Source organism: Miniopterus natalensis, chromosome 12, assembly GCF_054644295.1.
Source record: "Miniopterus natalensis isolate mMinNat1 chromosome 12, mMinNat1.hap1, whole genome shotgun sequence".
Classification (NCBI taxonomy): domain Eukaryota; kingdom Metazoa; phylum Chordata; class Mammalia; order Chiroptera; family Miniopteridae; genus Miniopterus; species Miniopterus natalensis.
Genome location: NC_142092.1, coordinates 68,856,065 through 68,883,084, shown reverse-complemented (window position 1 = coordinate 68,883,084; position 27,020 = coordinate 68,856,065). Strand labels below are relative to the sequence as shown.

General features: G+C 55.8%; 4 protein-coding genes across 5 annotated transcripts; 2 read left to right on the top strand and 2 right to left on the bottom strand.

Annotated features, from left to right (window-relative positions):
* The first annotated feature begins 397 nt into the window (after positions 1–397).
* On the top strand, positions 398–5,803 carry TOR2A (torsin family 2 member A). 2 transcript variants are annotated; one of them, XM_016211007.2, is made up of 5 exons: positions 398–583; positions 1,138–1,403; positions 2,357–2,532; positions 3,210–3,337; positions 3,582–5,803. In XM_016211007.2, the coding sequence occupies exons 1-5, from the start codon at positions 430–432 to the stop codon at positions 3,824–3,826; spliced, it is 969 nt and encodes a 322-aa protein (XP_016066493.2). In that variant the 5' UTR covers positions 398–429; the 3' UTR covers positions 3,827–5,803. The 2 variants fall into 2 exon arrangements, with proteins under 2 accessions (XP_016066493.2, XP_016066494.2); XM_016211008.2 differs by lacking the exon at positions 1,138–1,403 and having other exon boundaries at positions 496–583.
* Positions 4,437–17,990, bottom strand: TTC16 (tetratricopeptide repeat domain 16). The gene is made up of 14 exons (XM_087822566.1): positions 17,892–17,990; positions 16,996–17,168; positions 16,605–16,695; positions 16,296–16,439; positions 14,618–14,718; positions 14,128–14,257; positions 11,542–11,756; positions 10,731–10,975; positions 10,275–10,416; positions 8,565–8,730; positions 7,894–8,036; positions 7,573–7,738; positions 6,084–6,168; positions 4,437–5,065 (listed from the first exon to the last, which is right to left on the bottom strand). The coding sequence occupies exons 1-14, from the start codon at positions 17,988–17,990 to the stop codon at positions 4,437–4,439; spliced, it is 2,529 nt and encodes an 842-aa protein (XP_087678692.1).
* A 316-nt stretch (positions 17,991–18,306) lies between these two features.
* On the top strand, positions 18,307–19,931 carry PTRH1 (peptidyl-tRNA hydrolase 1 homolog). The gene is made up of 6 exons (XM_087822565.1): positions 18,307–18,513; positions 18,618–18,722; positions 18,767–19,034; positions 19,272–19,371; positions 19,518–19,563; positions 19,670–19,931. The coding sequence occupies exons 1-6, from the start codon at positions 18,307–18,309 to the stop codon at positions 19,850–19,852; spliced, it is 909 nt and encodes a 302-aa protein (XP_087678691.1). The 3' UTR covers positions 19,853–19,931.
* A 114-nt stretch (positions 19,932–20,045) lies between these two features.
* On the bottom strand, positions 20,046–27,017 carry CFAP157 (cilia and flagella associated protein 157). Its single transcript, XM_087822936.1, has 9 exons — positions 26,185–27,017; positions 23,628–23,899; positions 22,811–22,964; positions 22,122–22,389; positions 21,626–21,756; positions 21,254–21,404; positions 20,751–20,900; positions 20,401–20,609; positions 20,046–20,109 (listed from the first exon to the last, which is right to left on the bottom strand). The coding sequence occupies exons 1-9, from the start codon at positions 26,343–26,345 to the stop codon at positions 20,046–20,048; spliced, it is 1,560 nt and encodes a 519-aa protein (XP_087679062.1). The 5' UTR covers positions 26,346–27,017.
* Positions 27,018–27,020: the final 3 nt, after the last annotated feature.

Sequence of the window (27,020 nt, the reverse complement as noted above, 5' to 3'; positions counted from 1 at the left end):
CATATAAGATATATCCAGCACCTAAGACTAATGGCACACAGTAGGTGCTCCTAGAAAGCTACTAGTGAGCGCTCTTAAAAAGCATGAAAAAGGCGCTTTGCAAGGTGTTACGTGCCGCGCAAAGTTGAGCTACAATTGTTACACCACCCTTGTGGTCATAATTCTTTATTAGTCTTTAGGAGCTGCTACGATGGTCCCGTAGTGACCGTGCTTTGGGAAACGGGGTCCAGGATTGCATAGCTCGCGGGCTCCCCCTGGAGGCCACCTTGCGGCCTCGCTGCTGGACGACCGGGCGGGTCTTTGATAGCGAGATGGAAGCCGGGAGTTGTAGGCCAAGGGAGGTGGCTGCCGCAGGGCGATGCATGCCGGGAGCTGTAGTTCTCGGCAGAGGCGGTTGGACGCCCCAGACCCAGCTCTGGCCTCAGCCGGATGGCGGCTGAGACGCGTGGCTGCCGGCCCTGGGGCTCGCTCCTCCTCGGGCTGCTCGGGCTGGTCTCGGTCGCGGCCGCCGCCTGGGACCTGACTTCGCTGCGCTGCAACTTCGGCAACTTCTGCGAATGTGATTTCCAGCCCGACTTCCCGGGTGAGGAGCGGAGGGGCGGGCGGGCCGAGAGCCCACGGAGTCGGGCGTTGCGCCGGGACCGGACCTGGAGGGTCGAACCGAGGGGCGGAACCCCCGACTCCTGGGCGGCCAGGCCCGGAAGTGGGCCGGGCGTGGAGGGACCCGGAGAGCTTGGGGCGCGGGAATTGGAGCGAGGGTTTGGGGATGCTGGCTTGGGGTCCGGGCAGAGCCCTGCCAGGGTGGAGAGAGGCCTTTGAAAGCGGGCCCTGGGGCAGAGTCCGGCCTCCACAGCGGAGTGACCGTCAGGGAGGAGCCTGCCTTGGGAACGGCCTGAGGGTTCCGGGCGGACTGCTGACCGCTCGCACTTAGGGCTGAGCGCAATTCAGGGGCAGGCCTGGTGGGGGCGCTGCCGAGCTGCATGAGGCCTGAGGGTCGCTCCTGGAGCGAGACCCCTCGTGAAAACATCCCAGGCCACAGGGATCCCTAGGCCAGGCTCCAGACATCACTTCCCCTTTGAACCTCTTCCGTGGTGGGAGCTGTCCTCGGCTCTGACGCGCTCCTTCTTGTGGCCCTAGGTCTGGAGTGTGACCTGGCCCAGCACCTGGCAGGCCAGCACTTGGCCAAGGCGCTGGTGGTGAAGGCGCTGAAGGCCTTCGTGCAGGACCCGGCCCCCACTAAACCGCTGGCCCTCTCCCTGCACGGCTGGACAGGCACGGGCAAGTCCTATGTCAGTTCCCTGCTGGCCCACTACCTCTTCCGGGGTGGCCTCCGCAGCCCCCATGTGCACCACTTTTCCCCGGTCATCCACTTCCCCCATCCCAGCCACATGGAGCGCTATAAGGTAGGCTGGCTGCATCCTGGCCCTTCATTCCTTGCATCATGGGGTGCCATACTCTAGGGAGGAAGGGAGTCCTAAGCCCAGAGAGGGGGATTCACTTGCTGTAGGCCACACAGTCAGTTGGAGTCAGCCCTCAGGACCCCTCCTGAACAGAGCTTGGTATGATGCCATTCTACCTGGCAGAGAATTCTCACTTTAATTCTTGGGGCTGGGGCATTAATGATACCTACCTGCTAGGGTCGCGAAGAACATAAGGTTATAGAATTACAGATATTAATTATTGAGCAATTACCTCGGCCAGACATTCTGCATTATCTCCTCTCTGTAAAGCACTTAACCCCAATTTGAGGCTCAGAGTAAGTACTTAGTAAATATAAGCTCTTACTACTACTATTATCATTGTTGTTATTGATTGCAAAGTACTTTCCAGGCTGGTCTGTTTCGACTGTCAAAACTACTGAGAGCCCTGGCTGGTGTGGCTCATTGGTTGAGCATCATCGGGTGCACCAAAAGGTTGCCGGTTTGATTCCTAGTCAGGGCACATGCCCTGGTTGCAGGCTCGATCCCCACTAGGGGGCTTGCAGGAGGCAACCGATCGATATTTCTCTCTCTCTTTCCCTCTCACTTCCTCTCTCTAAAATCAATTTTTAAAAAAACCATAAAACAAAACTGCTGAGAAAGTTCATGGGGCGGGAGGGAGCCTCCCCCTTTTATAGAAAGCCGTAGGTGTCAGGGAGAGAGCCCTGAAGGCAGGGCCGGGGCCTGGGTTTGAGTTTCTGTTCTGCTTACTTGCTGTTTGAGCTTGGACAAGTCTCTGCCCCTTTCAGGGCCACAGTTTTGCCATCAGTCCCACTAAAGAACTGGTACTCTCTGTGAGACCATATCTTCCAGGGTTAATTCTTGCTTTGGAGCTGGGAGGGTATCTCCAGAACCCCTCAAACTCTTTTCTCTTGCAGAAGGATCTTAAGAACTGGGTCCAGGGGAATCTCACTGTTTGTAGCCGCTCCCTCTTCCTCTTTGATGAAATGGACAAGCTGACCCCAGGCCTGATGGAGGTCCTGCAACCTTTCCTGGGCCCCTCCTGGGTTGTGTATGGGACCAACTATCGAAAAGCCATCTTCATCTTCATCAGGTGGGCGCAGCTGTGCAGCGGGCATAGTGTTGGGGACACTTAGAGGTCTCAGCTATCCAGTCTTAGTCTGTGATCCCACAGCAGAATACCATACCCCGGGCCCAATGAAGCTTTTCCAAAGCCCCTCACCATCTCGATGGTGACACTGTCATTCAAGGTGATTGACTTTCCCGTCGGCAATCTCAAAGCCCAGTCTGGGCTTTTTGGTCTTCATCATTTCTTCCTGGAAGCCCAGCTGCTATCTCAAGAGTTTTCCCTCCTTTGTGGCCAGGAGGACACAGGCCTGAGAGAAACAGAACTAGGGTTCTAGTGCCACCTCTAAGAGTCCTCAGTTTCCTCAGGCAAATTACTTCACCTCTCTGAGCTCCCATCTCTTCTCTGGACAGCAGGGCCAAATGAATGTCCCACTGTCCTAGAGGCTGGGTGAGGGGAAGTCAGTTAAGGAACTCAAAAGTGTTTTGTAAACTGTAAAGTGCATGGCACCTATAGGAGAATTTCCAGGGGTCATGGTTGTGGACACAGGCTCTGGGGAAGTGGTTCCTCTGGAGAGTTTTCGGTGGGTTTGGTTCCTGCTGGCACTGAGCTGGGCCCCCAGGTTGTGTTAGGTGGCACATGGGAAGCAGGCCAAATCCGGCCCCCTACTGTCTGAGTGTTGGCTTGGGTCCCCATGGTTGTAGCAACACTGGTGGTGAGCAGATCAACCAGGTGGTGCTGGAGGCATGGCGCAGCCGCCGGGACCGCGAGGAGATCCGCCTACAGGAGCTTGAGCCAGTCATCTCCCAGGCTGTGCTGGACAACCCACACCGTGAGTTTGGCTTAGGATCCCCACCCTGGGGTGGCTTCTGCAGCCTGGGGCTTCACACCCAGATCCATCGGGTCGGGATCTGATGCTCTGCCCAGCGACCCAGTACTTCCCAGCCCAGGCCCTGGTGCTCCTGGGTGTTACACAGTCTCCCTTCACCCTTCGCCCGGAAGGGGGCTGAGAGCAGTGTGCCTACACTGGCCTTTGGGGGTGAAGCCCAGCCTCTCCCCATTGGCCCTTCCTGCAGATGGCTTCTGGCGCTCAGGCATCATGGAAGAACATCTCCTGGACGCCCTGGTGCCCTTCCTACCTCTCCAGCGGCACCATGTGAGGCACTGCGTGCTCAACGAGCTGGCCCAGCTGGGCCTGGAGCCAAGGGACGAGGTTATCCAGGCCATGCTGGACAGCACCACCTTCTTCCCTGAGGACGAGCAGCTCTTTGCCTCCAATGGCTGCAAGACTGTGGCTTCCCGAATTGCCTTCTTCCTCTGACTCTCCAGGGGGCATCCCTGCCCCCTCTACCTGACCAGGCCATGCAGGAAGGCCCTGGGGCCTCTGCCAGAGGGGCCCTGGTGCTGAGCCTTCTGCAGAGTGGGACCCAGAGCACACATTGATGACAGGTGTTGGCTAGGCTGTGAGACAGGGCTGCGTGGGCGCTGGCCTCTAACCTGCTCTGAGGACATCTTGGCCTTTGCTTCCTTCCCCAGGGGAACTGCTGGTCACCCCAGAACTTCAATGAGCCTTGACCTCGCCCTCCAGCCTGAGCCTTCTTAAAATGTGAATTGTAACTCAGGGACTATGGCTCCGGGCTGCTCCCTTGCCCCTCAGTCTTTTAACCTCAGCCCCTTGCCCTACCACCAGATCCCACCCCCTGTGACCAGTATTATAAGCCAGGCTGAGACTTCTCAGGCTGCACAAGCAGAGGGACTCAAGTGGCCACTTGGGCTTGGTTTTTAAAGTTTTTAATTTTGTAAAAGAGAACAAATACAATAAACTTAGCCATGGGACCGGAGTAGTGTTGGCTGAGGTTTTTAATTGCTGAGTGCTGATGTGGTAGAATCTCTTCCATCTCCAACCAGAAGTGAGGGGCTCAGTGGCCCCTTCAGAGAGCGGTGTAACTGCCAGGGCTGGGGTTCTGGCCATCCTGGATTTGGCTGGGGTTCTGGCTCATGTCCTGGGTGACACTGGTGTTGCTGGATTCTGGGCCTGTGCTCTGGTTCCAGCTCTGGGGAGCATTGATCTTGCTGGGCCTCTGGCCCTGGCCCTGGATGTCCTCAGTGTTGCTAGGGCTCCAAATTGGGTCATAGGCAGTCTTGGTCTTGCTAGAACTTCGAATCAGTCCCCAGCTCTGGCCTTGGGTGCTCTCAATCTTGCTGGGTCTCCGGCTCCAGCTATGAGCAACCTTGGTCTTTCTGCGCCTCTGCCGTGGGCCCTGGGTGTCCTTGGTCTTGCTGGGCTTTTGATGTAGGGCTTGGGTGGCCTCAGTCTTGCTTGTCAGAGCTTGGAGGCTCTGAATGGCCTCCATATTGCTGGACTTTTGGCTCTGGTCCCAGGAAACCTTAGTTTTTCTGGGGCTGAGTATCAGGCTTAGGTCTTCCCTGTTGTTTTCCAAGTCTAAGGATTGAGTTTTCAGCAGTGAGGAATCAGAGAATGTTGCAGTGGTGTCTGAGGTGCTCCTGTATTCCTGAGAGGTAGTGGACGTCTCCGTCTCTGAGGCAGACAGGGTCCTGACTGGAAAGGGTGTGCCAAGAGCATCCATCAGGGTACCTTCCCTGGGCAGCTCTAGGGAAAGGAGGCTTCTAGGCCTTCCCCTTGCCTGTATCCCAGAGGCCTTGCATGGCCAAGGCCAGGACTGCCAGAACGCACCCGCCCAGCCCTCCTCAGCAACCTGAGCCCTGAAGGTGGGCCACGGCTATAAGATAAGGGGGAGATACTGAGGGTCCTACTTGCCTAGCCCTGGTGTCCACTGTGCTGGCTGCCCTTTACCCTCTGCATTCCAGCCACAACCAACAGCCTGTAGTTTGCCCTGCTCCACCCTCCCACACTTGACTAACCCCTACTCCTCCTTCAGGTCCTGAAAGCCCTCTCTGACCCCCTAGAAGGAGCTAAATGCACCCACAACCCTCTGGTGTACGTCTATACTGTTCTGGGTATCTGTTCACCTGCGCGCCTCTTGCCTTCACGACCAAGAGCTCCCAGGGACAGGGCTGGGCCATTCATGCCTGTGACCAGTCTGTGGCAGAGCCCAGCCCTGGGACTCGATGGTTGGTTGAACTGCACTGAGTGGAAGTGAAGGGCTGGCCACCACTATTTCTGTCCTTACCCTGGGCTGTTCACATCTGCCCTCGGGATTCTGTTAGGAGCAGCATTCCTGGGTGTCTGACTTTTGTCCCTTCCAAGCTGGTACCCAGCAGAATTGGGGGTGAAGCCCCTTAGACATGCGCAGGGTTTGTGGGCACAGTTATTTGGGGGGGGCAGAGAGAAAGGGCCTGAGGGGGAGTGAGCTGGAGCAGGCAGCAGCTGGGAAGTGCCGGGAGTGAGAGCCAGTCCCAGCCTGTGAGGGCATCACCTCCCTGTGGGCTCAGCACACCCCTCGCAAAGCTGGGATTTACTCCTACTTTCCAGTCACCCGGTTATATAAGCAGCAGAGCCCACATTCACACCCGTGCCAGGGAGTCTCTGACCCTTGACCTCTGCGCACTCTGCTGCTTTGGCTCACTGGGGCCTGGCAGGAACACTGGGAACTTACAGGCCAAAGTGGAGCCTGAAGAGGTCTGTTGGAGGTAGCTGTCAGACAGGGACCTCACCTTGCTAGGAGTGGGCTCTGGCTTCTCCTAGGACAAGAGACAGGCTGGGTAGTAGGACTGCAGGAAGCCCCAGATCCTGTAGCTCTGGAAGGCCAGCAGGTTTTGGGACCTTCAGTGACTGTTCCCTTGAGCTTAGAGCTTCTCAGGGGTCCCAGGTTAGGGCTGGGTGGGGACATGGAGAGGCTAAGACTGGACAGGAGGGGAGTGGCCAGCGTAGACAGACAAGCTGCTGTGAGCAAAGCAGTGCTCAAGTGGCTGCATAGGCCTCAGTTTCCCCATCTGCAAAATGTAAATTAGTTCAAGTGTGGGACAGGCTTGTGTAAACTGTCAAGTGCTGTGCCCTGGGGAATGGCCAGTGAGGAACTGAGGAGCTTCTGCATGCTTTACATATTGTATCCCGCTTCATGCTCCCCACACACCTGGGAGGAGACCACCACTAATACCATTTCATGGGCCAGGAAACACAGGCTCCGAGCGCCTAAGCAGCCCGCCCAGGGCATCAGTTAAGGAGAGATGCTGCGGCCAGAAGGGGGCAGGGGGACGGGGCAGAGGGGAGCACCAACTGAACTGATGCACAGGCCCGGCTGACAGGGAGCCCGCGGTGACTCCAGGGGCATCGAGACCCAAGTTTTGTATTTTTGTATTCTAATGTGAGCTAGAAGAATGGCAACCTAGCCTTTCTGCAAGGGATTCTGGTAGCCCAACGTTTCCTGGGAACACTAATTTACATGTCCGACAGCAGGAGGTGGGTAATAAATTATGGGGAAGGGTGGAATTCACTTGGCAGCGAGAGTGAGTCAGCCTGGGTGCATCTCACAGATGCCGTTCAGTGAAGGGAGCAGAGCGCAGAGGGCACACAAATCTGTCCCCTGAGCAACAGGCACGCTCGCTTATGGGTGTTAGCCACGTTAGGGATCCATAGGGCAGCCTGACGGGGTGGGCGGGGCTGAGGGGGGGCTGAGAAGGGGGTGCAGGGGCTTATGGGGAGCTGGGAGTGTTCTTTCTTGATCTGGGTAATGATGTCATGGGTGTACTCAGTTTGTGAAAATTCATCAAACAGTTCCTTTATGATTTGTGTACTTTTCTATGTTAGACTCAGTAAACATTTTTAGAAATAAATTTAAGAATTAAGAAAACTGGCACGAGTGGCCAGTGCACACAGCAGCTTTCATGAAGGGGAGTGTGGGCGAGGTTTGAGGAGGCCTCTCTGTGAGGGATCCATATTCTCTCATGTGCACTGTCTCAGGGGTGCCCCTTACTGGTACCACCCCATCTCATAGCAAGAGGTCCCCAGCCCAAGTCACACAGCTGAGTGGTGGCAGAGCCCAGCATGGGAGCCAGCCTTAGCCTGCCTGCATCCCTCAGCCCTGGCTTGGGGTGCACTCCACCCGGACCTCAAGGGCCCCAGGCCCCGGTGTATGGCCCACTCACCTCCTCCTTGGCACCCACAGCCTCCTGTGGGTGTTTTGGCTCTGCCTGCAGGGTCTGGGGAGTAGAGTCCAGGTTCTCAGGGGTCACACACAAAGGCTGTTCCTGCTTCCACGAGAGCTGCAGGGCCTGGGCCTTCTGGCGCTCTAGTTCCCGCTTCCTGAGCTGCCTGCCAAGCCATGGCCCCAGAGCACTGTAACCCTCTGTGACCCACCCCACCATCCCCAGGACTGGACAGTGGCCTGAGGAGGCAGCCAGGGCCAGAGGAGCCTTGAGCTCAACCGTTCCTGGTCCTGGCCTGCGGCCCCTGCTCGAGGAGCTTACCCCACGATGCCTTGAGAGATGCTGTCCTCCAGCCTGCTCTCCATCACCCGGCTCAGCTGCAGGCCGGCCAGCTGGGCCACCTGGCTGCTAAGCACCTCCTCCGCTGTCATGCCCGGGAAGAGGGTGGCCATCAGCGGGAGCAGCTGCCAGGAAAGGGGCCACCGGAGCCGGGTGTGGGCCAGGGCAGGGGCAGGTGGTGTGGTGCTGCCCTGCCCTTGCGGAGTCCCTTCGCAGGGCTCAAAGGAAGAGTTTTTAAAGGGCTGGAGCCTTGTGCCCCTGAACTATGAGGAGACCACGAGAAAGGAACTATTCAGAGAGAAAACACTAAGGGGGTGAGTCTAGCGATGGGTTCTGGAGCCAGACAGACTAGGGTAAAACCTCTAAGCTGTGTGGCCTGGGGCAAGGGAACTGGCCTCTCTGAGCCTCACCCTCTTGGTCTGTAAGTTGGGGGGTGGTAACATTACCTGTCTCGGTGGGTGCTAAAGAGGGTTAGACGGAGTGATGCGAGCTGAAGTGGCTAGAACAGTGCCTGGCACCAGTACATGCTCTGGCATTAGCAGCTCTTATTAGTTGCTAGGAAACCAAATTTCTTTCAGGGCCAGGGAGTATCTTTAGGTGGCCAGGGGTATTGACCCTGTTGTCAGTCCTCCTGGCCCCCAGCAGGAACCCACCTTCGGTTGCTTAGGGTCAAGGAGCAGGGCAGTTGCAACATCCTGGCGGGCCCCAAAAATGTTCTGTGTGAGCTGCCGGCTTTTGGCACGGTGCAGGTAGTACTGAGCTGTCTGGGGGTTGTGCTGGATGGCGATTGAGAAGTGGTTCTCCGCCTTCTGGAACTGCCTGCAAGATAGCGGGCCACAGGCTCAGTGAGCTAGACTACCTAGGGGGAAATAGCAGCTCCTGGGCCCCATTGAAGAATTTGGGGAAAACCACGCTGGTCTCTGCTCCCCGCCACCATGTCCCTCTTCTCTCCTTCTACCAGCTCTGCTCTTGATAGACCCAACACTCAAATACTAGTATAAAACCCCAACATAAGTGGACATTTTAAAATCTTGGATTAGGGAAGGTCTTTCTGAGAATGTCATACACCCAGGAACTAAAAAAAAAAAAAATTAATTTAGGATTAAATCCTAAGTGATTGATTAGCAGAGACACCACAAAAGAGTTGCTTATAGCATTCTTTCGCTACCTCAAGGTTGCAGGTTCAATCCCTGGTCAGGGCACATACAAGAATCAACCAATGATGCATAAATAAGTGGAACAACAAAAATTTATGTCTCTCTCTCTTCCTCTCTCTTTCTAAAATCAATAAATTACACACACACCACAAAAGAAAGCAACACATAGGAACGACATATTTTGCTGCATAAGGCAGGTGATAAGCTAATTTTCCTAACTATGAAAAACTCTTTTTTAATGTTTTTTTTAAATTGAATTTATTGGTACAAAGAACTCTTATAACCAAAAAATGAGCAATTTAATAACAAAATGGGCAAAGATTTGGGCAGGCCATAATGGCCAATAAACACATAAAAGATGCTGCAATTTAAACATGCAAAGTCAAGTGTGGAAGAGCATTTTTAAATTTTTTTTTGCCTACTAGATTAGCAGAGTTGAAAAATAGTCTTAATACCTCCCACTAGGGAGGTTTGGGGAAACCGAGACTCTTTTCCTGGGAGGAAAGTTTATATTGGTTTACTGTTTGTGGAGAACATTTGGATATTATTTAAAATGTTAAATTTTCACACTCTTTAATCGAACAATTTATAGGGTTACTGGTATGAGTGCCTGAAGGCATATATCTGGTGCTCATTATTGAATTATTTACAGTAAAAACTGAAAGCAGCCCAAATATTCATCAGCAGTAGGTAAATAAATAAAAGACGATTCTCTATGGTCCCTCCATAGAAGGGAATGCCAGGCAAGCAGTAAAAAGAGAATGAGACACTCCCACACGTAATGTCATGCGAAGCAAAAAAGCACAACGTAGCATCTCACTTTTGCAAAATGATAATAATTGTAAATACATGCATCGGAAACAATCTAGAGGAATCTTTACCAACCTTACGGGGGTAGGGAGGCATTGGGAGGTAGATATTAGAAGGAACTTTCATGTTCTGAGTTACAAATTATTGAACACAAGTTTTCTATAAAAACACACAATCACCTTAATATTCAGAAAGAATAAGGATTTTTAGCAAAAACTTGGAAAATAAAATCTATATTTAGGAGACTTAACTGGAGAGAAGCATCTTGACCCAAGGATCCCAGCAGGCGGCTTCAAGCCAGGCCTGGCCCGGCCCCGGCCCCGCCCCCGCCCCGCCCCCGCCCCCGCCCCGCGGCCCCGCCCCCGCCCCGCGGCCCCGCCCCCAGCGCCCGCGCACCTGCTCCGGTGCTCGCAGAATCCCATCTTCTCCTGCAGCAGGGCCATGCGCAGGTTGGCGCCCTCGTCCCGCGGGCTCAGCGCCAGCGCCTCCAGGTAGTCCGCCTCAGCAAAGCTCAGGTAGCCCAGCTGGAAGAAGCAGTCTGGGGCGGCCCGGCGGCGGGGGCCGAGTGAGCGCCCAGCCCCGGGGTCCCGGGGCCTCGCTCCGCCTTCTCCACCCCGAGGGCGGGGCCTGGAGCTGGAGCCGGCGCCCCGGGGGCGGTCGCGGAGCCCGCGGAGGCTTTTCAGGCCTCAGCGCCCCTTTTCCCGGCCGCCTCCTTTCCGAGCAGCCCTTCAGACAGACTGCAGTGTTTCTCGAAGGCGACGTTTCCCCACGTGTGTCCGTGGGACATGGAGCTCTTAGAGGTTTCCTCTTTCCCTCCCTCCCCCCCCCCCCCCCCCCCCGGGCCGCGCTCACCGCCGCGGTTGATGAACAGGCCCTTCTCCTGCTGCTCGTCCTTGAGGACCTTGTTGAGCAGCAGCACGCTCTCCTGGTAGGCGCCCTGCGTGTAGCAGTGCACAGCGAAGTCGTTGTAGGCCAGCAGGAGCTGGCGCTGCGCCTGCCGCACCATGTCCTCCTGGTGCGTGGTCATCATGTCCAGCGCCTTCAAGAGGTCCTCCACGGCGGCGTCAAATTCCTGGAGCCGGCGGTACATGGTGCCCCTATTGGGAAGGGACGTGGGGGCCAAAGCACTGCCATTGACCGGGGTGGCTGGGCAAGTCCTGCCCGCCCTGGGCTTTCTGGGCCTTTTGACCCACGGAGGTGGTGGTGGGGGCTTCCCCAGCCCTCAATAAGTTTGGCCTATGGGGCCTGGATTGCCACTCAGATAACCTGCTAGCTGCTAGTAACTTTATTTTTCTCAAAAATAGCTCCCCTGCTCTTTCTGGGCGCCAGGAGCATGCCGGCCTCTACACCAAGGCCTTTCTGAACACTGACAGCTACCTCCCACTATTCCTCTGGGAAGGCCCAGGCTCAAGGAAGTTAAATGGTCCTGAATCATGTGGTGAGTCCTCATCGGGGTCAGGATCACCCAGGCCTGGTCTGCGGAACTGGCTGATCCTTCTGGCATGCACTGAGGCTGCTGCCTGCAGAGCCACCTCCCATGATGCCTTGATTCCGGTGGGAGTAGGGAAAGATTAGTAGAGGTTAGATGGGAAACTGAGGCCTACACACAGCTCTCCTGAGACCACATAGCTGGACTCAAGACTGGCACCTCCCCAGCCAGTACCTGAAGAGGAAGAGGCTGGGGTCCAAAGGGTTGTTGTCGATGGCACAGTTGACACACTGCAGTGCACGCTGCAGCTTGCCCTGCACAGCTAGGATCCTGGCATCTCGATATGACTTCTGGGCCTGGTCTACCATCATCCTGAGCAGCGCCCTGGCCTGTGGGTGCTGGGGATCCAAGAGCAAGGCACTGTGCAGGTCTTGATAGCAGAGGTAGGGCTGTAGGGGCCAGGGGTGGCATCAGGCACACAGGCCAAGCTGAGCCCTACCCTGTCCAGTGAGGGGAGGCAGACCTCCTGGCTCATAGGGGCCTTTCCCTGGGCAGGCTGGCACCATGCCACCCATCCTTGGTGCCCCCACTGTGCTGTTGCGCCTGTTCTGCTTCTTGAAGGAGGCAGGGAACATTATGGGAAAATCCCATCCAGGCCCCATCCCTGCTGGCCCCTTTCCAGGTGTGACCTCAAGTGAGCCAGGTCAGCCTTGGTGGTTTCTGCCCGAGAAGGGCATTGGGAGCACTGCCTTCCTGGAGGACTTCTGTGAGGCTCACTACAGGTCGGGGAGGGTGTGGCCTCCTGACCATGACTTGTGTTCTTCCTATTCTTTCCTCCCTGACTCCGCCCTTGACCTTTAAGCCCACGATAACTCTGACCAAGAACAGATTCAGGCCTGGATATGAGCAGCAGACATCCCCAGGCAAACACCTTCTACTGGATGAGCAGGTCTGTCAGTCAGTCAACAAAGTTTTAACAAGCACCCCATATCCTATAGGGTAGTGGTTGAAGGGTGAGCAGAGCAAACAGTGTGGACACCAGGAAGTTGAGAGGGGAAAGATGGGAAAGGCCAGGGCAGGACTTTGAAGTAGACAGACTTGGGTTCAAGGGCATCGCTATTGAGAACTGGCTGTGTGACCTTGAGCTAGTTACCCAGCCCCTCTGGACCTGTATCTTCATCTCTAAAAAGAAGACAAGGTGTTGTATCTATGAAACAGTTATTGCGAGTCTTTAAGATAAGCATGAGTAGGCCCTGGCCAGGTAGCTCAGTTGGTTAGAGCATAATCCTGATATGCCAAGGTTGCAGGTTCGATTCCTAGTCAGGGCACAGACATGAAACAACCAACAAATGCATAAATAAGTGGAACAACAAATCAATGTTTCTGTCTATCCGCCTCCCTCCCTCCCTTCCTCTTTCCAAAGGAAAAAAAAATGCCATGGCCGGTTTGGCTCAGTGATTAGAGCGTTGGCCTATGGACAGAAGGGTCCCAGGTTTGATTTTGGCCAAATGCACATACCTCAGTAGCAGGCTTGATCCCCAGTGGGCCCCATGGGGAGTGCAACCAATTGATGTGCCTCTCTCACATCAATGTCTCTCTCTGTCTCCCTTCTACTCTCTCTGAAAAGCAATGGGAAAAATATCCTCAGGTAAGGATTAAAAAATAATACAAAATAAAATTTAAAAAAGATAAACATGAGTAAAGTGTTTAGCATGCAAATTGCAAGGGCTGAAGTGGTGGGAGTGGCTAAAATCCCAACAGTCAACAATAATTATCAATAATTACTAGTCTACCTTTAAGGAGACTCTCCCACTGACTCACTGTTGGACACAGAACCCAGCCCCCAGCATAGGGAGGCTCACGTTTCCAACCACTCCCAGGATACCTGACCTGGTGAGCTGAGGTGAACCCCTGCCTGATCCCACCCAGCCCCTGTTCCTTCCTCTCCTGAGTGTCCCAACTCCCAGGCACCAGGCCAAGCCGGAATACCGGCCATTGTTCTGGATCCTTCCTTCCCTCATGCACATCCCCAGTCAGTCCAAGGACGGTGGAGCCCCCTTCTTGTCCCTCCCCTGGGCTCCCTCTTCTGCTGGATGGCACCTAGCCTCCCCTCCAGGCTCCTGGACTCCAGACTTGCCCCCTGCAGCCCATACTCCCTTTGGCAGCCAGAAGGATCTTCTCTGCCCCAAGGAACACCCTTTTGAGGCTCCTACTGTCCCCATGAAGAAGTGAGGGTCCTCCTGAGTTCACAAGACCCTGCCCAATGCTCTCACATATCTAAAGTCCCCTTCTCCCTTGTGACCCCAAGCCCCCCTTACCCCTAAGCTATTCCTTGTACTGTGCGCCCCCATGCCCAGCCCGGGCAGTGTGCCAGCTGGGGGTGCTTAGTAAATGTTTACTGAGGCAAATAAGGAGAGAAAGGAAGGAGGGAGGAAGGGCCACTTTACCGTGGCTCTTGGGTGGCATTGCACATGCTCATGAAATCATCCCCTACCTCAGTGTCTGCTTAGGGGCGCCTCCCCGGGCGGTGACTTCTGTGATGGCAGTGGTGGCATAGGCCTCTTACCTTGTGGTTTCCGGGGTCAGCGCAGGCCTGGCGCAGAGCCAGGGCTAAGTGACAATGGAGCAATAGCTGACTGGGCAGCTGGATGGTCAGTGCCAGTTGGGATCTCTGCCCCTTCGAGGACAGTGCCCCCACTGCGCTGTGGGGATGTGGCTTCTGGGCTGGCTGATGGCCTAGCAGCCTCCTTCCTCTGGAGGTGTGCTGGGGGAACCTAGGCCGGGCGAAGGGATACCCCTGCCCCGCCCTCCCCACTCTACCTTCTGCAGGAAGTTATGGAGCCTGGCCCTGAGGATGTAGACATCAGCATTGGTCGTGCCGTGCTTCACCTCCTTGGTGACAAGTGAGAGGCAGTCCTGATATTGATTGAGTGCCAGGAGACAGGCCATGCTGAGGACAAAGGGCAAAGGTGTTGTCTGCTAGAGCAGGGATTTTCAACCTTTTCCAGCTTATGGCACACAAACTAATTATTAAAATGCTGCAGCACACCGAAAAATATATGTTCTGCCAATCTTACAAAAAATAGGTATGATTTTGATTCATTGACACCGGACAGCTATTGTCGTGTTGGCCATTGCCATTGTTTTGTTTGACAGTCTAAGGGAAAAGAGGTCAGTGCCCTAACTAAATAGTCAGGTGTTGCATGTTTTAAGAATTCTTGCAACACACCAGCTGAAAATCGCTGTGCTAGAGGGACAGGAAGGGGCTGCTGGAGAACCAGGGGGGCAAGGACACAAATGGGAAACTCGCCATCGGTAACGGAAGCAGGCTTTCTCGGGCTGGAGCTCAAAGGCTTGCGAGAAGACATTCAGGGCTTCCAGAAAGGCACATTCCTCAAACAGGCACTGGCCCTGGGGACATAAGGGCCAGTCACTTCTGCTTGCATCCCTGGCCCAGCAGCACTCATGAGCGGGGTAGGCAACATTGGGGTGGAAGGGGAGAGAGACAGGAGACAGGGCCAGAGCTTTCTAGATCTGGAGAGACTTTAAAAGTCAGAGTTGGAGAGAGATACAGAGCTAGGGAGAGACAGCACAACACAGTGAGAAATATACAGTAGGCGAGAAACAGACCTCAATGCAGACACACAGGAACAAAGAGAGAAAATCTGGGAGGCAGGCAAGAGCAGCAGAACCAACAGTAACAGCTCCAGCCTGGACCAGGGCTCTGGGCGCCGAGCCCTGTCTTAAGAACCTGAACTTACGCCCTGGCCAGTTTGGCTCGGTGGTTAGAGTGCTGGCCTGAGGACTGAAAGGTCCTGGGTTCGATTCTGGCCAAGGGCACATACCTCAGTTGCAGGCTCAATCCCTGGCCCCGATTGGGGGAGTGCAGGAGGCAACCAATTGATGTGTCACATCAGTATTTCTCTCTCTCCCTCACTCCCTTCCACACTCTCTGAAAAGCAATGGAAAAAATGTCCTCTGGTGAGGATTAAAAAAAACAAAAAAACCTGAACTTGCTACCTCACTGGTACTAACTAGCATCCCCCTTTTAGATGAAGGAACTGAGGCTCAGAGAGGTGAAGTAACTTCCCCAAGGTCACACAGGAAGTGTCAGTACTGGACTTAGGACCGCAACAGACAGATTAAACATGTGGTTTGGGTACCCCAAATGTTTCAAGAATTGAATAATTATTGACATTAAAAACAAAGATATCAAAGCTATCAAAATGGAAAAAAATCAGGACTTTGTTGGTATTTATGGTTTAATATTGTTGGGGTTTTTTTGAACTGCAAATGGGGCCACTATTACCTTCTTAATACTTAGAGCCTGTAGATTCTAGGTCTGTACTGTCTAATATAATAGCCATCAGCTTCATGTGGCTATATAAATTTAATATAAATTAAATACAATTTAGCCCTGGAAGGTGTGGCTCAGTTGGTTGAACGTCATCCTGTGCGACAAAAAGTCACTGGTTCTATTCCTGGTCAGGGCACATGCCCAGGTTGTGGGTTCGATCCCTGGTCGGGGTGCATATGGGAGGCAACTGATCGATGTTTCTCTCTCACATCTGTGTTTCTCTCCCTCTCTCATCCTCTCTAAAATAAATAAAAAACATATTTTTTAAAAAAGAAATACAATTTAAAAATTAGTTCCTCAGTCACACTTGCCACATTTCAAGGACTGAACAGTTCCATGTGGCTAATGGCTACCAGATTGGACAGTGCCTAGTAGGTCATTGTCATTACTGCAGAAAGTTCTAGTGGACACTCTTACAAAACTTTACCCAGCCCTGATGGTAAGCCTACTTGGGAGGTAGGAGAGGTCATGAGAGGGGCAGCAAGTGGGGACACAGACACAGGGACAAGGAAGTCCCCAGGGAGTCAGAACTAGTCCCAGGAGCAAGGAAAGCCCCCATAGCTGGAGGGAGATCCAGTGGGCCTGGGTGGGAGGTGGGCCCCTCACGTGGGCCCAGGGCAGCCCCGGGCACCTGCAGGTAAAGCACCAAGGTGAGCCGGTTCAGGAACCTAGTGTTCTCTGGCTGGAAGGAGTAGGCCCGTCGCAGGTTCTGGGCGGCGGAGGAGAAGTCGCAGAGCTGGATGTACGCTTCGGCTCTTAAGGCATAGAAGTCTACCTGAGGGAGAGGGGACAGGTTGCTGTCCCCTCCCAAAAGTCCACCTTGAGGATTGATGCTGTTACCAGCAGGGACTTGGTGGCCCTGAGAGGAGGGACCTGACAGGCACGACAGTGAGGGGGAAGTGTGTGCCAGAGACTGCGTGTGCCCAAACCCTCCCCTCACCAGGTGGGGGTCCAGGTGGAGGGCACGGGAGAAGAACAGCACCGCCGTCTCCCAGTCTTCTCGCTCCAGGCACCTGTAGCCTCGGTGGTGGCTGTGGGGAGAGGGGGCACAGGCAGAGGGGCTGGCCCTGACTTTGACCAGCCCAGGGAATATAGCTGGGGCTGTGTGAGTGGGTGGGAGGCACTTGGGTGGAGAGACAGGAAGGGTAGACCGAGGTTCTTGGAGCTCATCCAGGCCAGCAGCAGCCTTTTATCCACTGAGGCAGAAGAGCCCTATTACACAGTTGAGTTCACCGAAGCCCAGGCAGGGAAAGTAACTGGCTCAAAGCTGCACAGCAGGTCAGTGACTGCAGAATAGAAACCAGGGACCTTGGGACAAGGTAGTCACTCACTACTCCCTGACTTTGAGGGGAACTGTTAACCCAGCGATTGTTGGTCTCGTTTCCTCAAAGCTCTGGAATGCCTGGCTGGTCCCAAAGATGCGCCGTATGGTCTCCTTTGGGAGTGGAGTTCCCCGTGGCTTTGGGATGTGCTGTGAGGGAGCTTGGGGAAGCTGCCGGGTACCCTAGAACCAATGGACAGCAAACTGGAGCAGGCCCCAGGTGACCCCACTGCACTTACACACTCTCGTCGGGTATTTCACAGGATGGAAGAGGGGTGGAAATGAGGCCTGGTAGGCGGCAAAATCTGGGGTCTGGTGGCACTCCCAGCCCCTTAGGGATGCTCTAACCTCTCTCTCTCAGTCCTCCTCTCTCCTCCCCTATGGCCAAGGGGAGGGGTCAAGATTCTCACGCTCACACTGCCCTTGCTCTCCTCCTGTTTCCCCTCAGCATTCACCTCAAGCTACTGACACCCAGCACTCTAATGTCCCCAGCTCAGGGCCTGCAGCTCCTAACATATATCCCGGGTGCTCCTCATGCCCAACAGGCCAAACTGAGCACCTCCCCGATTCCTGCTCTAGCTTTCCCGCTTTGGTAAGTCCACCTCTCGAGCCAGAGACCTGCGTCCCATCAGTCCTCAAGCACTGTCTGTGCCGCGCCTAAAGCCCTCTTGGTTCCCCCCTTCTCTCACCCCCTCATCTGGGCCAGTGCCGCTCCGCCAGGACGCCAGCATCAGCCGTCCCTCTGACCTCCCTGCCGGCCACGGTCCCCAGTCTGCCCTCTGCACAGCGACCTGGCCCTTTCCTGAGCTGCACAACTGATCCTGCCTCTCCTGTGCTTAAAACCTTCCCTGCGAACTCGCCTCTTCTCCCCCGACCCTCTGCCTTGGCCGTAGGCTTTCCCCGCACCTCTCTGGGGTCTGCCATGAGGCCTCTTCCAGAAAGACCTGCGGAACTGCGCGAGCCGGCTCCCCCGCCGCCCTCGCCGCCGACGTTGCTAGGCACCATCTCCAGGACGCCCACAAGCCCCGCCCCCGGCCCCGCCCCCGGGTTCCAAGGGCTGTTTGAGCCGGGGAAGAGGGTAGCAGATTTTTATTAGCTGGGGAGGCTGAAGCTACAGCGTAGAAAGGACTTGCCGGGTTTCCCCAGCGAAGCAGGACCACAGCGGGGGCCAGAACAAGCCTCCCTCCTCTCCATCCGGAGATCGAGCAAGAGCTCGCGAGTCCCACAACGAAGCCCGTCGGGCCGCGGTGACGCTGCGTCCAGGAACGCGCGGGGGCGCCCAGACGCGCCCACCGCCCCGCCCCTTCCGCCCCTCAGAAGCATGGCGGCCCGCGGCCCGCTCCGGATTGGGCGCTGGCGGCAGGTGACGACCACGATTGGCCGAGGAGTGGCTGACGTCACGGGCGGGGTCGGGGCCCTGAGTGGGAGCAGCATGCCGCGGCCCAGCTTCAGTCGCGCGGGGCGGTGGCTGAGCCCGGCCATGAGCCTGTGCGTTTTGGAGCCCCGACCCCCGGGGAAGCGGTGGCTGGTGAGTGGAGTGAGGGGAGCGACGTGGGGGCTCCCGGGGCCTAACTCCAGGTTTGCCACTGTCTCCCGGGCCAAGCCCCCCGAATTCCTTGTTTAATCTGGAAGTGGGTCCGATATGCGACGGGCTCCCAACTTCCCGGCGCCAGCTTCCACAAAGCCTTCCGGAGCCGCCAGGGTTTCTGGGCCGCCTCGTCGCGCCCCTTCTCTCCGGTACTCTCCTGCTTTGGGTTCGGGGCGGGGGCGCGTTGTGAGAGAGAGCGGCGAGAAGCGTCGGGCCTCAGTTTCCCTGGTGCCGCCCGCAGGTGGCCGGCCTGGGGAACCCCGGGTTGCCCGGCACGCGGCACAGCGTGGGCTTGGCGGTGCTGGGGCAGCTGGCGCAGCGGCTGGGTGTGGCGGAGAGCTGGGCCCGCGACCGGCGCTGCGTCGCCGACCTCGCCCTGGCCTCGCTCGGGGATGCCCAGCTGATCCTGCTTCGGCCGCGGCGGCTCATGAATGCCAACGGGCGCAGCGTGGCCCGGGCCGGTGAGTTGTGGGCACCAGGGGTGGGCAGGCCGGAGGGCATATGGGCCAGAGGGGGTTCTGGGCTGTGGCAGACGGGTTCATCTCCATTTGCCCTGTGGCCTCGGCTATTGTGGGAGCCTCCGTTTCTTTATATGTGAAGTGGGGCTCATTGCGGCTCCTCTTTATGGGAGCTGTGAGTCGGGAAAACGCCCTTGGGCAGGTCAGCGGTAACCTGAGCCACCGTTTCCCTGCGCCTAGCGGAGCTGTTGGGGCTGACTGCTGAGGAGGTCTACCTGGTGCATGACGAGCTGGACAAGCCCCTGGGAAAACTGGCTCTGAAGCTGGGGGGCAGCGCCAGGTGAGGCCCTGAGCCAGTCTACATGGGATAGGGATGTTGGCCTCCCAACTGGAGTGGGGTAGGGGCGCCGACCCCCGCCTGGGCTGGGAGGGGGGAAGGGTGCTGAACCAGGGAAGCACTGACTGCCCCTCCTGTATCCCTTGAAGGGGCCACAATGGAGTTCGTTCCTGCATTATCTGCCTCAACTCCAATGTGAGTCCGCCCCTCCATTCTGCTCTGGGTCGGGTGGTTTGGCATGGCCCAGTGAGTTGTGGGCACTCCTCATCAAAGCTGCCTGGGCCTCTCTGCTCCTCAACAGGCAATGCCACGGCTGCGGGTGGGCATTGGGCGCCCGGCGCACCCTGATGCAGTGCAGGCGCACGTTCTGGGCTGCTTCTCCCCTTCGGAGCAGGAGCTGCTGCCTCCATTGCTGGAGCGCGCCACAGACCTGCTCCTGGATCACATCCGTGAACGAATCCAGCGGTCCTTGTCAGGCACCTGACACCAGTGGACACGGCTACCTGCCCGCCTGCCATGCCCACACACCAGCCACATCCACAGACGTGCCACTCCAACCTGTGGTATCCACTTTTTATATAACTTTTCTGGGCTGCTCCAGGCTTCCAATGGATTAAAGGGGGACTGTGGCCGGAGAGGTCCATTTTTGGAATAGGGGTTGGTCTACTCTCTGTGTCTTACTTGGAAAGTAGGGAAACTTCAGGAAGACTAAACTTCTTGACCTTTTTTGGAAAACCAGGGCTGTCGATCTGTAAGATTAAAAATGTCTACTTGAAAGCTGAGGCCTCCTCAGGGTTCCTACCCTTCTCCTACCTGGGGAGTAGGGGCCCCAGCAAGGCCCCCTCCCAGGGGCTGTGTGGGCATTCCTTAGCCCACTGAGGACTTGCCACATCTTTCTTCAGCCCATTTCACAGATGGGGAAATGGAGGCTTAGAGAGGTCCAGCCACATCCCCAAGCCCACACAGCTGCAGTGTGGCTAAGCCATGATCAGCACCCCGGGCTGGCTGTCTTATTGTCATTGGGTCCCAGGCACTCTCACCTCAGAGCTGCTGTGTGCATGGAATGTTCTCATACGGCTGGCATGTGAGAGCAGCCTGAGGTCCTCAGGGTTGGGTGGGATGTTGGCCGGTCGAGGCACCAGGCCCAGGCCTCCCAGCTGGTAGGGCATGATGCTGGACAGCTGTTGCAGCAGAGACCCAGTCTTGGACGGCTGGGTGCTGAACTGGCTGCGGGGAGGGGCCTGGTGTCATCACCTCCATTTCATAAGTGAGGAGGCTGTGGGGAGCCCAAATTCTGGCCTAGGGTCACTGAGGACAGCCTTTAGACAAGTCCCATAGCTGCTTCTGAGGTCACAAAAGGTCACTCACCTCTCCTTGGAGACACGGGGCTGGATCTCCCAGCGGGGAGGCGCAACCGTCTGGGGACGTAGGACCAAGGCCGAGCTGAGCATGGCCAGCAGCTGCTGCAGCATCTCCTTGCGCTGCAGCTGGAACACTACGTAAACGCTGTCGTCCTCTTCCTCCAGGGGCATCTGTCGGCGGGGTGGGGCGGCCCGCGGGGGTCAGGCCCATGGTGGTCCCACACCCCCCTTGGGGAACCAACCCAGTGCCTGTTTTTGAAAAGTATTCCCTGGCTGTGGTGGGAAGGGAAGACTGAGGCCCAAAGCCTTCCAGGGCTTCAGAGGACTCCATCCAGTTCCCTTAAGACCTTGAAGGGACCTTTGAATTTCAGAATCAGAAGAGGACAGGCTTGCCAGGAGTCTCTCGGGAGAGCGGGGGCGTCTGGCCGTGTCTTGGCCTCCTCCACGTGGCCCAGTTGTCTCCGAGCAGTTTCTGTCCTTGGCCCACTCCCCTCACCCCTCACTTTCATCTACTTTTTGTTCACCTGCAGAATGTCCTCTAGGAAGGTGGTGGCCTGGGCCAGGGTTGTCACCAGGCTTGCCCGAACCTTCTGCTCTTCGGTTAGCTCCTGCTGTAGCCGCTGTGACTCTGCCTGCTGATGCTCCAGCCTCAGGTTCAGCTGGTCTCTCTGGCTCCTGGCCCCGGGACCAGAGTCAGCCACCTCCCAGTTCCAGGGCCGTGGGCCCTGCCATTGCTGTTTAGCCCACAGGGACCCTCATCCAGCCCCAGGCCTCAGCCTGTTTAACAGGAAGCCTCGAGGCCCCTCTAGAGAGGGGAAGTCCCTGGCCTGTGACATGTGGCCATAAGGAGATGGGCCCCTGCCTGCTCCCACTGCTCACCCCTCTGTGGGCCACACCTCAGCGCGTCCTTGTCTTTCTGCAGCTGCAGGATGTTCTGCTCCAGTTGGCTCAGCAGGAGGCGCAGCTGTTCAGCCTCCGCTCTGCTCTGCTGCTGCTGGTGGCACTTCTCAGTCAGCATGAGGATGAGCTGCGGGTGCGAGCAGGTGGCCATGCCCTGGACCCACCGTGGGCCCTCAGCCAGCCCCACTCCCCCAGTCTAGACTCTGCCAGGGCTCACCCCATTGTACAGAGAGGTCACATCTCTGGCTGGCAGCTGGGCAGAGGCCCCAGCTCTCTGGGAGTGGGTTCTACTTCAAGTTATGGGGGCTTTAAACCAAGAAAAACGAGCTGGGGCCAGCACCCTGGAGGGCCCGTCCCCTCACAGCTGCCTCCCTCCTGACTTGGCTCCAGGCCAGGTCCACTCCTGCCAGGCTGTTTGCCCTCAGGGCAGGGCCCCTAGGGTTCCCTCCTGCGTCAGGTGCTGAACGCCCTGTGAGGGCCTGGCAGGCACACCTTCCGGTGGCCTCTGCTGTGCTTGGCCATGGCCTTCTTGTCGTTCTTGAGCAGCTCCAGCTGCTTGCCCAGGCTGTCCTGGGTGCCTCTGAGCTGGTCATTCTCGCGTAGCAGCTGTATGCCGTGCTGGGACACCTTGGACAGCTGCAGGGTCACAGTGTTGTTCTCCAGGATGGCCCGCTTCGTTGTGTCCCACATCTGGCTCGTGGCCACCTTGCGGAAGTCAGTGGCCACCGTGTTGACACGCTGAATGATCTCCTTCTTCACTCTAGCCAGGGTGGGTGGGCACAGGTCTCAGCAACCCCTTCCCATGGGGGGGTCCCCAGCGCACCTAGGGCCACCTCTGCTCGTCCCTCCAGGAGGGGCAGGCCATGGGCAGGAGGCTCACTGGAGACCCTTAGTACCTTTGGAACTATGAACTAAGTCAGTGTGTTACCTAGGACATAAGCATGGCGAGTTACAAAATGTGGCGAAAGGAAGTTCAGGGATTTTCCAATGGCAGTGTGAGGACTGGAGCTGTGGCGCTTGGTCATTTTCTCGCACCCTCCATAGACCAGCTGGGATTTGGGGTGCAGGGTGGGGAGTCTGAGCTAGTGCAGTGCCCCCAGTTAGAAGCCGAGGCAAACAGGTCTGAGGACTGGGCTGTGCCTTGCCCCGCTGATGAAGGCCCCAGCACCCGGCTTGCCTACCTGTCCTTGTCCAGCACCGACTTCTTCTCCAGGTTGTACACGTAGTCCTTGTATTCTTTCTCCTGCTTCCGCAGCTGGTCCTCCAGCGATGTGAACTTCTCCATGAGCTCCTCTTTCTGCAGCCGGAACTCCTCCAGGGCTGCCAGCTTCCCCCCTGCCCCGCCGCAGGGCACAGGCCCAGTGAGGGGCTGATGGGGAGGGCAGGTCCAGGGCGCAGCAAGGGCCTGGAGCGATGCCCCTCCCTCCCCACTTCCTCTTGCCTGCCCTGTGGTTCCTGGTCCAGCAGGGCCAGACCCCTGCGCCTGTACTCAGTCCTGCTCACCTTTAGTGCTTTAGTCTGGAAAGCTCTCTCTTCCCCTCCACTAATCAAGACTCGTTCAGGTTCCACCTCCTCTGAGAAGCCTTCCTTGACACTCCTCCACTCCCCTCTCATAAAAGCAATGGTGACAACAGCTACTCCATATGAACACCTTCTCTGGGCCAGGCACTCAAGCTGTCATTAAGCCTCAAAACAACCCTCACCATCTGGGTGACCTTGGCCAAGACACTTCACCTTAAGGTGCTCCCTTACCTACAAATGGGGGAGAATATTTCCTGCCTCATAGGGTTGCTGGGACAATTCTGGAAGATAATGTGTGGGAAGCAGCACGTAGCTATTGTTCGAGGTAGACGTACTATCTCCATTTCCCAGATGGGAAAAAGGGGTCAGAGAGAAGTGCTTGCCCAAGGCCAGAGAGTGGTAGAGCTAGGACTTGAGCCCAAAGAGCCAGAGTCTTGGATTCCCTGCCCTATGGCATGTGCTCCTAGCCCTCCTCACCAATGATGATGTTCTCCGTGGTGAGCTGGTCCTTGGTCTCCTGGAACTCATGGCGCACCTGGGCCAGCTGTGCCTCAAAGGCGTCCTTCTCCATCTCCTTGGCCAGCTGCAGGCTCTGGAGCTGCTCGTTGAGGTCGGTGATCTCATCCACCCGCTGGTTGAGCGTGCGTTTGAGAAAGGCCACGATCTCCTTTTTGTTGTTGGCCAGCTGCTCAAACTCCTGGTGGAACAGCTTCTCCTGTACGGCCAGCTCATCCCACTTGTGCTGGTACCTGAGGCAAGGGCGGGGCAGAGTTCCAGGGGTCTGGACAAGCCAGGCCTCTGCAACTGCGCATGCTCCTCAAGACCCTCCCATGGAGGGGCATCTGAGGTTCCTCATGGTCATAATCCAGTCTCATCTCTCTGACCTGCACTCAGAACCGCAGCCAGTGTCTGCTCAGAGCTTCACATTCACATCGTTAGAATGTAAGTTCCATGAGGGCAGAACCTTTGTCTCTTGTGTTCACAGCTGTGTCCCCAACACCTAGGACAATGTCTGGTACATAGTAGGTACTCAGTGTGTATTTGTTGAATTCTCACAACAGCCTATAAGGAAGTGGGTACTATGATGATAACACCCATTTTACAGATGAGGAAACGGAGGCTCAGAGGGATGAAACTCCTAGTAAGTGGCAAAACCAGAACTTGAACTCAAGTCAACCTGACCCCAAAGTTGAGGCTGAACCACAGATTGCCACAGTCAGTTCTGTGCCCGCCCTAGCACTTCTGCACCTTGCACTCCCCAGCCTTTGCACCTGCTATCTTCCTTACCTTCATCCATTGAGTGTTGCTTCCTCAGTGGAACCTTCTTGGCCCTGAACCATACTTGTGACCCTCTCTTTGGTGCCCTTCAGTTGTGGGCCCTTGTCCCACTGGGCAGTCAAGACCTGATGTATCTGTCTTCTCTTGGCAGACCCCTGACCTCCTTCACCACTATATTGTCAGGGCCTGGAAGAGGGGCTTGGCCAATAGTAAGCACCCAATAACTGTCTCCCAAATGCATTTTCCCCAAATACATTCAATCCAGTATCTCAGCTTGAAGCTTATGAATTTTTAAATGTATCATAAAATTTAACAAAAGGAAGACAATCCAATTAAAAAATGGGTAAAGGACCTAAATAGACACCTCCAAAGTGGACATACAGATTGCCAAGAGAAATGAAAAAATGCTCAAAGTCACTAATCATCAGAGAGATGCAAATTAAAACTACAACGAGGTATCACCTCACACCTGTCAGAGTGGCCGCCATCTATAACTCAACAAACGACATGTGCTGGCCGGGATGTGGAGAAAAGGGAACCCTAGTACCCTGCTGGTGGGCATGCAGACTGGTGCAGCCACTGTGGAAAACTGTGGAGTTACTTCAGAAAATAAAAAATGGAACTGCTATTTGACCCAGTGATCCCACTTCTAGGATATAGCCTAAGAATCCTGAAACACCGATCAGAAAGAACTTATGCACCCCAATGTTCATAGCAGCGCTTTTTACAGCAGAAAAGATCTGGAAACAGCCCAGGTGCCCATCAGTAGATGATGGATAAAAAGCCGTGGGACATTCACACTGTGAATATTACGCAGCTGTGAAGAGGAGGGTCTCTTACCCTTTGGGACAGCATGGAGGGGCCTGGAGAGTATGCTGAGTGAAATAAGCCAGGCAGAGAAAGACAAGTATCACATGGTCTCACTCATATGTGGAATCTCATGAACAAAATAAACTGACAGACAAAATAGATCGAGAGACAGAAGAATGGAACAGCTTGACGAATCTCAGAAGGCAGGGGTGGGTGGGAGAGAGTAACCAAAGAACTTATGTGCATATATCATAACCCAGGGACACAAACAGTAGTGTGGTGAAATCTACGGTGGGGTGGAGGGGTCAAAGGGGACATCTGTAATACTTTCAACAATAAAGAAAAAATATATATAATTGATTTATTGGTTTCCAGTGGAATAATTGGTAGAAGTTATTTGGAAAGATGTTTTACATCAGAAGTTACCCAACCAACATCTTTTGAATGGCTACTGCATGCAGAGCCCTGCAGGGGGCAGAGCTGAATGACCTGCTTTGTGGAGCAAGAAAGCAGCCTGGCGTTGGGAAGTCGGGGCCAGAGCTCCCATTCTGGCACTTCTTCCTCCTGGAGGTGACTTCCCCTCCCTGAGACTCGGTCCCTCCACCTATACAATGGGGATGACGCCAGAGCCTCTCTTGTGGCACTGTTCCAAGGACACTGAGCACCAGCACAGGACCTGTCCGGCGCAACATTAGCTGTATCTGCAACATGTGGGACCGCTGCCTACTCATCACCAAAAGGGTTTGTCTTTTAAAGGTCACCCAGAGACTGAAGTAATGCATCATAATCGGGAGGAAACTTAGTTTAAAAATAAGAAAAATGGGCAAGTGAACCTGTCTTGGGAGAGTTAGAGACACCCCCTCCCCACCCATCCCCAGCTGAGCCCCAGTGGCCAGCTCTGGGCGGAGCTTCTGACCCAGCAGGACCGGCCTCGTGGGCCACCCACCGCGCCACCCTGTCCTCCAGGTCCCGGATCTGGACGTGGTAGAACTCCCGGATCTCCTCGGCTAAGGCCTTGTCCAAGGCCATGGTCGGGTCCTTCTTGCCACCTTTTTTCTTGCCGTCGGGCTCCTTGGCCCCCTTGTTTGCCTTCTTTTTGGGAGCCATGGCTGGTGGCCCCCACTACTCCAGGACTCCTTCAAAAGGCTGAGTGGTTGCTAAGGAAGTCGGTCTCATACATAGCAACCAACCGAGGGAGCGAGACAGGGCTTAAAGGGGACCTGCCCTCTTTCTGGCAAGGCCGGCACTGGTGAGTGGCCACCTCCAAGGTCCACGGAAGGTATCAGCTCTGGGACCCGTACTCCCTCCTGAGTTAGCACCGCGGTGGCTCCGGGGCTCAGGGCCAGGTTTACAGATGCTGCTGCAGTCACACGGCAAGAGGAACCAGCTGGACTTCCCGGCCAGCCTTCCAGGGTGAGGGTGGGGAAGGGGATGCTGCAGGTTGAAGGATACCCCTTTCTGGAGTTTGTCTGGAGTCTCTCCAAAGCTCCCTATTCTGGGTCCACAGTTCATCATCTTCCCCAGTGACACCATCTCATTGCTGCTTTTTTAAAAAACATATCTTTATTGATTTCAGAGAGAGGAAGAGAGAGAGAAACATCAATGATGAGAGTCATCATTGATCAGCTGCCTCCTGCACGTCCCCGACTGGGGATCGAGCCTGCAACCTGGGCATGTGCCCCGGCCGGGAACTGAAGACAAGCTTCGTGGATTGTCCTCAAATGTGTGACAGCTACAGACCTTAATGCAAGGAACAGAGACCTGGATCCAGAAGACTCCAAG

Bases quoted from the DNA above. Each gene is read 5' to 3' on its own strand.
- PTRH1 (XM_087822565.1), top strand. From the start codon at position 18,307: ATGGCGGCCCGCGGCCCGCTCCGGATTGGGCGCTGGCGGCAGGTGACG. The intron at 19,035-19,271 runs GTGAGTTGTGGG...CCCTGCGCCTAG, and splicing joins GCGCAGCGTGGCCCGGGCCG to CGGAGCTGTTGGGGCTGACT. The intron at 19,564-19,669 runs GTGAGTCCGCCC...GCTCCTCAACAG, and splicing joins TTATCTGCCTCAACTCCAAT to GCAATGCCACGGCTGCGGGT.
- TOR2A (XM_016211007.2), top strand. From the start codon at position 430: ATGGCGGCTGAGACGCGTGGCTGCCGGCCCTGGGGCTCGCTCCTCCTC. The intron at 584-1,137 runs GTGAGGAGCGGA...TTGTGGCCCTAG, and splicing joins TTTCCAGCCCGACTTCCCGG to GTCTGGAGTGTGACCTGGCC. The intron at 3,338-3,581 runs GTGAGTTTGGCT...CCCTTCCTGCAG, and splicing joins TGTGCTGGACAACCCACACC to ATGGCTTCTGGCGCTCAGGC.
- CFAP157 (XM_087822936.1), bottom strand. From the start codon at position 26,345: ATGGCTCCCAAAAAGAAGGCAAACAAGGGGGCCAAGGAGCCCGACGGC. The intron at 22,965-23,627 runs GTGAGGAGGGCT...GCGGCGGGGCAG, and splicing joins CACGGAGAACATCATCATTG to GGGGGAAGCTGGCAGCCCTG. The intron at 21,757-22,121 runs GTGTGCCTGCCA...TCGCACCCGCAG, and splicing joins ACAGCAGAGGCCACCGGAAG to CTCATCCTCATGCTGACTGA.
- TTC16 (XM_087822566.1), bottom strand. From the start codon at position 17,990: ATGGTGCCTAGCAACGTCGGCGGCGAGGGCGGCGGGGGAGCCGGCTCG. The intron at 14,258-14,617 runs GCGAGTTTCCCA...CTTTGTCCTCAG, and splicing joins GCCTGCTTCCGTTACCGATG to CATGGCCTGTCTCCTGGCAC. The intron at 5,066-6,083 runs GTAAGTTCCCAG...CACCCTTTCCAG, and splicing joins TTCAGGCTCCACTTTGGCCT to TCAGGACCCTGTCTGCCTCA.